Source organism: Merops nubicus, unplaced genomic scaffold (assembly GCF_000691845.1).
Source record: "Merops nubicus isolate BGI_N331 unplaced genomic scaffold, ASM69184v1 scaffold24465, whole genome shotgun sequence".
Classification (NCBI taxonomy): Eukaryota; Metazoa; Chordata; class Aves; order Coraciiformes; family Meropidae; genus Merops; species Merops nubicus.
Window position 1 is genome coordinate 558 of NW_008607949.1, and position 9968 is coordinate 10525.

Genomic DNA, 9968 nt, shown 5'->3' on the forward strand with positions numbered 1-9968 from the left:
CACAGGCTAACAGCTGCTGTGTTTTCACCACGGCGTCTACAAGAACACACCTTTTGTAGCTTGAAACCCAAACTTAGTAAAGAAGGAGGAGCTGGGGTACTTCAGGCCACGGTTTAGTGGTTATGATAGTGTTGGTTTGAGGGTTGGACTTGTGGTCGTGGAGGTCTTTTCCAACCTCAGTGATTTTACAGTTCTGTGATTCTGACTTGCTGTGTAGCTGACATGCTGGATGGAGGGGCACAGGAACCTTTGGCAGGTCCATCAGCACCCTCTCCAGCACGACTGGCTGCAGGGCTGTGCTGGGCCCCTCACCAGCACCTCCTCGTCTAGCCACTCACTCCTTGGCCATGCTCCCTCCACTTTTGAGTGGGGAGGGTAGTGCAGCAGGACAGGTGTCTCACGTTGAGTCCAGCTGACCATGTCTGCTGGATTTCATGAAACAAGGCGGTTCCCTGAGGTCCTTGAGCACTGCTCAGGAGACACACCAGCCTGCTCCAGGCAGCACGCACCACACAGCACCACAGTTCCACAACAGAATTAGTTGTTCAGCTCTGCCCAATCTTGTCCATCTTGGAAGGGTCACTGCAATGCAGGTTGGGAGGAAACTTCCCAAAGGCTTTCTGGTGGTTTCTCACACTGCACCTCACCCAGAGGTCAGACCAGCCTCAGTGCCAGGAGCAAGAAGCTGCAGCAGCAGCAATTAGATCAGTTATGGAACCACAGAATTGCCATCTCACTAGAGGAGCCAGAGTGGCTCTGAGCAGCTCCAAGAGCAGGGAGGACACGCTTCAGCCCTAACCAACCTCCTCAGTGCTTTTAGGCCACCTGGTATGAACTGGCCTGGCTACTGCTACACACCTCCCGAAGCACCTTCTCTGGAGGAAGACACCTTCGCTCACTGAGGTGCACGTGCCCTGCCAGCAGTCCTCCTGAGCTCCCCAGCTGGGAGGAGTGGGCTTACAAGGAACTGGTGCAGCTGGCTGACTGGGAGAGGGCCGGTGAAGAGCCAGCCCTGCATCCAGCAGTGTGACTGTACGGGATTCCCCGAGAAAAACCTTCAGGTGCAACCCAGGCTTTCCTCATGTAGGCTGCGTTCAGCCACGCAATACCCAATGAATCATGGCAGGGTAAACAGATATTTACAGCTGCATTTCTGTGCAGTCCTGCAATGACAATGTATTTTAAGTATGACCTCAACAAGAATGAAGAGAACCAGCGCTCCCTGCTACAGCTCTGGGAGGGGGTGTGTGGGGAAGGCTCTCTGCAGTAATTAACAAGTAATTAGGTGCTTGCATGCTGTGAATCAACTCACATGATCCAGGATCTGAGCATTTAATAAAGCGGTGACTTTACTCCTGCAATTTTTTTTTGCCACTAATCCAGCAAAGACAACAGACACAAACAACTGATAAAATTTTTTTTTATTATTCACTTTTGAATTCTTTTACACTTTCCTGAATATTCTGTGTAAGGTGAAACTAGAACTGTTTAAAAGACATACACAAATCTAGTACATCAATAACCAGGTATTTCTTTTTGCTATACTATTCTCACAACCACGTGTGTGCTAGGCAATATAACCGTCACAGAAGCAAACTTTAGGCAGAATACTGGTCAGTAAAAACAAAGCGAAAAGAGCTACCAGATATACAGACAGGCTCGGTTCCACATTCACTACTGCATTTATCAAGCGCCAAGTATGAACTGCACAATTTGTTCAGCTAGTAGAGGGGAGTTTTAAAATCAGTGCATGAAATTCTCCTCAGCAGACAGATGGACAGACGGACAGATGGCTCCTCTATACCTAAGTGGAATGTGAAGGCAGGGGGATGATACCGCAGGACTGATAGGTGGCTAGTCCTAATCTTTTTCACTGCAACTCTGATTAGGTTTTATTTAATGGGACGTGTTTGAAACGGAACTAGGTGAGGATGTTTGGAGCTCAAATATCACAAGCGTTGCAAATGTATAGGTCTGCATTCCAGCACAATAAATGGGAAATCCTGAATATTTGAGCCAGGTCTTGGAACTACCAACAAACCGCAGACAAGAGCTGAAGGCTGCACCAGCACTGCCAGCCCTCAAACATCCACGAGAAACCCGACCTCCAGCAGGCTCAGGTCTCACCCACCATCCTGACACCACCCATCATCAAAGAAAGGATGACGACTATGTGGGAGTCCAAAATTGCTTTAATGGAATTTAAACAGGTGAGAGGGTCAAGGATGAACAGAGTCCAACGGGAGAAAAATTTCTATAAAGTGAACCTAAAGATGGCTCGGTGGGTTACTTAAGTTTTCAGGATAACTTCAAAATGGGAATACCATGAGGATTTCGATTCACCTAAGACTAAAGTAATGCAAAAGTGGCAGATCCCTTCATGGTATCATCTGAACTAATAAGGCCATTCAAAAAATTGAATCTTCTCCTATTGCAAGTCCATGGTAGTGAACCAAGAATTCTCACTACTAAAGAATATCTCAGGTATAATTAGCTACGTTATTGCTGTGGGAATGGGCTTAGTCATGCATGCATGTCATATGAGCATGAAAGCACTCTGAGAAGTCAAATCCCAGTTATCTGCCAGTGTAAAGAGTTTGGAAATCAAGCTGCTAACTCCCCCGTTACCCTCCTCCCCAAAACAAACCCCATCCCCAGAAAGACAGGACCAACGCAGTGAGCTTTTGACTGAAAGCGGTGCCTCAGGCTTGGTTACAAATGTCGACAGAGTGCCTGTAGAACTAACTCAGAGCAGTGTTCCTAACTGGAATGCCAGGCAGCGGATCGTTCTCCTTCCACGCCCCAGTGTCACAATAGAATCTCTACAACTTTCTGTACAACTTTACAACAGAATTGTACTTCGACTGTTTTGGTGCCAAATTAAGCTCGCCAGAGTTACCTAATTGATGTCTGCTTCTCTGCCAATAAGGGTTTTGTAAAGTCAATTGCAATCACAAAACCCATAATCACAGTGTTCAGTTAAAAATATAAACACGGTAATCCTAAGTGTGGATGTTGCTCGTAGGAAAGTTGGGAATGCCACTGGAATAACCGACCGCCGCTTTACGGACACACAACACCAACCAACCCTTTTCACCCCACAGACAGTTTTTGCTACGTTGAGGTTGTGAAAGTCGATGTACTATTCTTTTTGCTCGTCGCACAAAGGGATATATGTGTAGGATACAGGGTGACATTGAACACAGAGTGAAGCGTGACAGCCGTTAGTTCTCTCCCTCCCCAGCGTCCCCTTCATCTCCCTGGTTTTCCGACGTCCATAGCTGTAAGAAAACGCAAACACGTGTTCACAGTGAAAGCACACAGTTGATTGCAATTAGCTGAGGAAATTGCTGCCTTCCCTCTTCTCACAGCAGCAATATAGACTTGAACTTAAGAGTAAAGCTAAAGAATAATGAACTAGAAAATGAACAGAGGACAACAAGTAAAAAGCCAGCCCAAGTTTGTAAGCTCAACATAAAGCTGGCTGCTGAGAAGACACAAATTCCACTTTGGGTTACAAGAAAGCAGAGTTTGTTTCTGTGGTTAAAAAGTGATTTCTGGTTTAAACTAGCCAAAAATCACTAGTTTGGTTACAAAAAGCAGGGCAGGTAAGGCATGTAGTGAACGCCTTGGAAAGGCTTTTAATGGCCCAGAACTACCTGCACCCTCAGCTGTCGAGCCCCACTCAGTGGAGGCTGGCAGGCTGCAGGGGTACCCAGGCGCAGCGCGGGACCTGCCCGGGGATACTTACAGTGAGGTTGTCCCTAAGCAGCTGCATGATCAGAGTGCTGTCCTTGTAAGACTCCTCATTCAGCGTGTCCAGCTCTGCTATCGCTTCATCGAACGCCTGCAAACAGGCACGAGAGTCTCTGAATGCACTCCTGCTCACACACAGCTTACACATTTGCCACGTCACTATTCAAATCGTGTGATAAAAGCCTCCAGTATTTTTCTTTTCCACCAAGAAAAAATGTAAACCAAAGTGAGCACCATTAGACAACCAGTGGGAAACCAAAGTCTTTGGGGGGGCATCCAGATTAAAGCCCAGAACGACTTTACTACCATGCTAATACCAAGTCTGAAGAGGCAAATGAAAGCTGTCATAGTGAAGAATCACAGACTGGTTTGGATGGGAAGGGATCTGTAAAGCTCATCTAGTCCAACCCCCCTGCAGGGAGCAGGGACATCTTCCACTAGATGTGGAGCAGGTTGCTCAGAGCCCTGGCCAACCTCACCTGGGATGGTTCCAGGGATGGGGCAGTGACCACCTCTCCGGGCAACCTGGGCCAGGGGCTCACCACCCTCAGTGTAAAAGATTTCTTGCCTCTCTCTGGTCTAAATCTCCCTCTTTTAGTTTAAAACCATCACGCCTTGTCCTGATGAAGCAGGCCCTGCTAAAACATCTGTCCCCAGCTTTCTTATAGGCCCCTTTTAAGCAGTGGAAGTCCACAAGAAGGTCTCCCTGGAGCCTTGTCTTTTCTAAGCCAAACAACCAAAACTTTCTCAGCCTGGCCTCACAGCTTGAATGATTCACACAGCTTAGAGCTGGGTTTAAAAACAACACTTGGAAGCAACACTTCTATTAAAAATGAAGGTCTCACTGGTCTAAATTGGCAGTAAAAGACAAAGGTACCATTAAGTTGTTATATACACTGTACATAAGTAGCCAAGAAAACAGAAAACAACTTTTTTGGATGGTGGAAGGTCTTGGACTTCTTTTCAAAACAGCACAGGAAAGCAGGTATGTTCCACTAGAGATCAATAAAGCCCTTCTTCCCATCAATCTGTTACACAGGCAAGCCCACGCTGCCAGCCTGAGAGCTGTGAATAAGCACTACTCCTCATTCAGGTTTCAAACAGATGTAAGCATCTTAACTGAAAAGGCAGAACAGCAGCAGCAGTTTACACAGCAAAACATCACTTCTTGTTACAGAGTATAACTGAAGTGCACAGTAAGAACACAACAATTCACCTAATGGCATATTATTCAGGCTGCTACCAGACCATTTCCAGAGATGCAAACAGCTCTGCTCAGAAGGCTCTAGTCCTATCTCAGACAAAGCTGACTAGAAGTTCGTTTGGCACAACCCACCACACAGGCTCTCTTTGGTCTCTGGAGAGAGAGGCACACACATGCAGATACACAAGGACATTTAGGCTATGACCAGAGCCACAAAGACAATGCTTCATGTATTTGCTAAAGTGATGACATTTAAAGAAATATTTCACCTCAGAAATGTTAAATTAACCCAAGTGTTGTCAAATTTGACAGGAACACCTTCTAAGAGAATTACACAAACATACAAAGAGGCTCTTTGTCTCTCCTCTCATGGGATCAACTGCACTAGCAAATTAGCTTTCCTTAAAGCCCACCTATCCCAGCTAAGTCACTTACCTGAAAATCTGCTATGAGGACAACAGTTTTAAAGATGACAGCATTTTTAAGGAATTTGATATGAAAAGGCATAATCACCTACAGAGTGCTACTGCAACCATGTCATTATCTTGTGAACCTCCACAAGAACCAGTAACAGGAAGAGTCTGCTTACCGTCTTGGCCAGATTACAGGCCTTTTCAGGGGAATTGAGTATCTCATAGTAGAAGACGGAGAAATTTAGAGCCAATCCCAGTCGAATAGGGTGTGTTGGCTGCATCTCTTTCTTGCTAATTTCAAATGCCTCCTGGTAAGCTTGCTGAGAGTTTGCTACTGTTGCTGCAAGAAGTAATTACAACCACATTAAGGCACAGCACATCCCTGCACACGCTTCCCAGGGGAAGCCATCCTATTCTCAGCCTGGGCTACTGCACCACCATTACAGAGGCTTCTTTCAGTGTTTTTAGATGTAAAAGCCCACCATTGGCTGAATTAAATACAACACTTTAATAGAGACTCAAAATGACATGTATTAAAAATAAATTCTGAGCAGTCTCAATGCACACAAGCTCCACCTGAGGCAAAGTGCACTGTGATTAAACACTTACTTCCAGCCTAGCTGAAGAAGTAGCAGTTCTAAATAATGAATCCAGACAAAACCATGAGGGTTTTGTCAAACATGCAAACAATCTATTTGTACATACAAACTATGTATTTAAACTAAAGGAAACACTTAGCAGCTTGGTCGAGAACTTTGTGTTTCAGTCTGGGGTTTCAGAGGAGACCACAGGCCCTTCCTGGCTAATGGGTAGTAAACATAAGCTCCAGAACAGTATCAAAATGGTCTGCAAGACATGGATTATATCAGCCACTCACTGGGAATTCAGGCACAGATCAGCATTGCTTTACCATTTCAGGATCAACTGGGTTAGGACCCAGTAAGCCAGTACACCATATCTGCATGCAGAAGTCTTACGAACAGTGAAGACTTATTTTCCATGAGAAAAAAACCCACACTCTCCAGGAAAAGGATTTTATACTGCCAAATATGCTTAAGAATTAGTCACAGAGGTCAGGGGCTGCCAAGAGAATTTGGCTGGTTTGATGGACACCCGTCAATCACTTCTATTAATTTCAGTGAAGCCTTTCTCTAAAAGCAACTTGCACTGCAACCATCTCCAATACTCCAGTAGCAGTAACAAAAAGAAATAAATATTTTATGTTAGGGAAAAAGAACACAAGTATTTTTTATACTTTATTCTGCTCAGCCCCCAACAAAATGAGAGATTTTATCTCTACTTACTTTGCTTATTGTCCCCAGATGCCACCTCTGAGAGGTATCTGTAGTAGTCCCCTTTCATTTTCAAATAGAAGACCTTGCTTTCTGGCTGCGTGGCATTGACAATAAGGTATTTATCCAGGAGTTCCTGAGAAAGGAAACATCACTTTTTTTTTTTTTTCCATGTCATAAAAATATTGTCAAAACCAGAGCCTTTGTTACAATGGTAACCATGAGCTGTTAAAACATTAACAATGAGCTACGTATACTCATGCATTAATCACTTTGCCTACTGCTGTCTCAACTCAGGGGAAAATAAAAAAAGAAACCAACCCAACCCCTGGAAAGCAGAAAACTTGCCATGTTGAGGCTATCCACAATTCACTCCTGCAGAACCTCATGGCTACGAGGGCTAAAGACTGCAAAGATTTCCCTTGAAATACACTGACACAAACATACATCCACAACCCAGCTAATGGAAAGCAGCAGCTCGACATTAGCACAAATCTGGTCACTTTTGCTGCCACAAATGTGGCAGAGCAGTTGAATTACCCACAACAAACTGATTCTGTCTGCAACCCTAGCTGAAAAGTGGCACAGTCAGCACATGTGCATTCAGAGAGAGATGCAAAGACTGATAGAGCTGACAGCAACTGTTCCTGACTGATCTTCAGCAAACTGAACAGCAATAAGAAGAAGCCCTCTAAGTGAAATAGCAAAACCGGTTTGGATGACAAAGTACACACCTTCTCCATCCAAAATAAAGGACTAAACGAGCCTTAGGACATTGGTATTCATTAAAGTAGGAACTTAAATGATAGACCTTTTAGCAGGACTCATGCCAGTGCCCCAGAGCTAAATTTGCAGACAGCAGCTGAGGGTCTTCAGCATTGCCTTATCTGTTTTTTTTTCCATTTAAAACCAAACAAAGCTCTTTTATAACAAATTCCCTAAAAAACAAACTAGATCACTTAGGAGATAGAACTGGACCCAAGCATGTGGCTATGCAAAATTACTCCCCCACTAAGGTGCTGCATTGTCTCCAGCACTAGTAAGACTCCTTGAGCCTCTCTGAAGAACGCTGCAGTACTAACTACTGTTATTTTTGCAGTTGGATTATTACCAGAACATCATTGCAGATATCCTGCAATTCAGCCTCAATTTTCTCACGATATTCTCTTCCCATCTGCTGCTTCTTCTCGTTCCTCTCTGTCTTCTGTTCAATGCTGGAAATGACACGCCAGGAGGAGCGACGGGCACCAACCACGTTCTTGTAGGCAACTGAGAGCAGATTCCTTTCTTCGTTGGACAGTTCGTGCCCTTGCTCGGTGACAGCCTTCATAGCAGCAGCCATGTCATCATAACGCTCAGCCTGTTCAGCCAGTTTGGCTTTCTGTACCAACTCACTTTTATCCATGGCTCTCCTGTAATTAGCAGGGGATAAAAACAGAGAAAAATGTCCCCTGATTGTCTGCGCTTTGCAAGTTAGTGCTGAAGGGTGAAGCACAACTCACAGTCACTAATAAATGGGAATCTATCAATTCTAATTAAGAGGAAGAGTTTCTCTTTAGACATTTGACTTTTTGCCCAATACGTATAATTTCTATTTGTATATGACCAGTCACAATCCTAAAGATATTTAAGAATCATTCTTCAAAATGCAGCACAATTCACACTGGCATTAAGCACAGCACATTGGTATTTCTCCCGTGTAGATCTCTCTCCTTTCTCACACAGATCAGTCTGGACACCACCAACTTTGGTTGGTTTTAGGTTTTTTTGCATGTTTGTTTCCCCTCCACTATTACACAACAGCAGTCACTTAGGAGTGTTGAAGCACTGGACAGCTCCTCCTGACACTGAAGATTTCTTGCACACTACAGGAGATGTTTCTGTGGGTTTAAATAAACCATATCCACTAAAGCTGTAGTTGCTGCCAACTGTGGAAAGTAGGTTTATACTGTTCTGCCAGAAAAAAAACCCCACACACTTTTTTTGTACATTCATCAATGTATGTACAATTCTACACAGCTACAGTGGCTGTAGTCTGAGGTTCCAAAATCTCTGGAGTAACGACATTCACAAAACCCACACGGGATGTGGCCCACGTGGTGGTCACCACTGCAAAACTAATTGCTTGTATGAAAACAACTAGTTTATCATTTCTGATAATGCAGTTTACTGAAGCCAACGTCACTGACCACAGGGCCCCTGCAGAGCTTAAGTTCTGAAAAAGGAAGCTAGTGAGGAATGTGTCAGTGAGGCAGCTCCAGCACTGCCAGCTTCTACAAGCCAATGCTAACACATAGGGAACCCAGCTACTGAGCTACCAACCTTATGCTCAGTCACCTAGGGCCGGGTTCACAGGAGGACTTAAACAAGTTTCTTTGCCTTTATCAAAGTTAAGTGGGCCTCAATACTTCACAAACTCCCAGGCACCCCAAATTCATCTGTAAAATTTCTCCAGGTGCACAGGTTCACTTTTGGACAGGCCAAGAACTGTTATTTTTGTCAATGCTGGCAGTAATATTTCTCTCCCACTCCCTAAATCCCAATCAGGACTCTTCATTGTCCAGATGAGAAGTTTCAGGCTGAGACCTAACAGCTTAAAAAGAACATCTAAAAGAACAACAAAAGGCAAACAAGAACATTTACAGTTGTCTTTCACAGGCTTCTGTTCATCAGATGAGCATCTTCAGCTCTATCAGAAAGAGCCAACAGGCTGGAAGCAACTGCTGTAGCCTTTTCCCTGGCTCTCTCCTTTGGAGAGCCCAGTCACACAGGCTGCTGATGGAGAACATCTCACACACACTGCTCAGTTTGTATTTTAATCCAAGTATCATCTACCAAACTATTATACAGGGGAACCAGTGCCCTGTACTAAATCCTCAACCAGGACAACAAGATGCAGATCCAAATTCCCATTGTGTGTATGAGCAGTTTCAGAGTTTCCTATTGCCAAGGCCAGAGTCCTAACTACAAAATTTTGGGATGAGCGTATCCAATCCCTCAAGCAGAAGATACTCCACTTTGGCAAAAAAATTCACCCAAGACACGATGTCAAATGTTACTTCACATCAAAGCTCTTGAAGTAAACCCAGCAACCAAATGTGCTACCTGCTATGTATCTGCAGGCCACCCTCACCCCTACCTGTGTCTGACCCTTTGTGGATCTAGCCCAATGCACCCACCATGTAAGGCACTCCCCCAGGATACACAATGCCAGAACCAGCCTCCTGGAAAGAAACCTCTTGCAGACTTGTAAGTGAAGTTGGGCTGCACTTCAGCTCCATTTCCAATGCCACGTTCAAAGGA

At 44.6% G+C, this 9968-nt stretch overlaps 1 protein-coding gene across 1 annotated transcript; it reads right to left on the bottom strand.

Annotated features, from left to right (window-relative positions):
- Window positions 1–1406: 1406 nt before the first annotated feature.
- On the bottom strand, window positions 1407–8074 carry YWHAB (tyrosine 3-monooxygenase/tryptophan 5-monooxygenase activation protein, beta). The gene is made up of 5 exons (XM_008940137.1): window positions 7777–8074; window positions 6678–6801; window positions 5550–5713; window positions 3752–3847; window positions 1407–3281 (listed from the first exon to the last, which is right to left on the bottom strand). Exons 1-5 carry the CDS (start codon window positions 8068–8070, stop codon window positions 3225–3227), a joined length of 735 nt encoding a protein of 244 aa, XP_008938385.1. The 5' UTR covers window positions 8071–8074; the 3' UTR covers window positions 1407–3224.
- Window positions 8075–9968: the final 1894 nt, after the last annotated feature.

Bases quoted from the DNA above. Each gene is read 5' to 3' on its own strand.
- YWHAB (XM_008940137.1), bottom strand. From the start codon at position 8,070: ATGGATAAAAGTGAGTTGGTACAGAAAGCCAAACTGGCTGAACAGGCT. The intron at 3,848-5,549 runs GTAAGCAGACTC...GCCTGTTTGCAG, and splicing joins CCTGTAATCTGGCCAAGACG to GCGTTCGATGAAGCGATAGC. The intron at 3,282-3,751 runs GTAAGTATCCCC...GTTTTCTTACAG, and splicing joins TGCTTAGGGACAACCTCACT to CTATGGACGTCGGAAAACCA.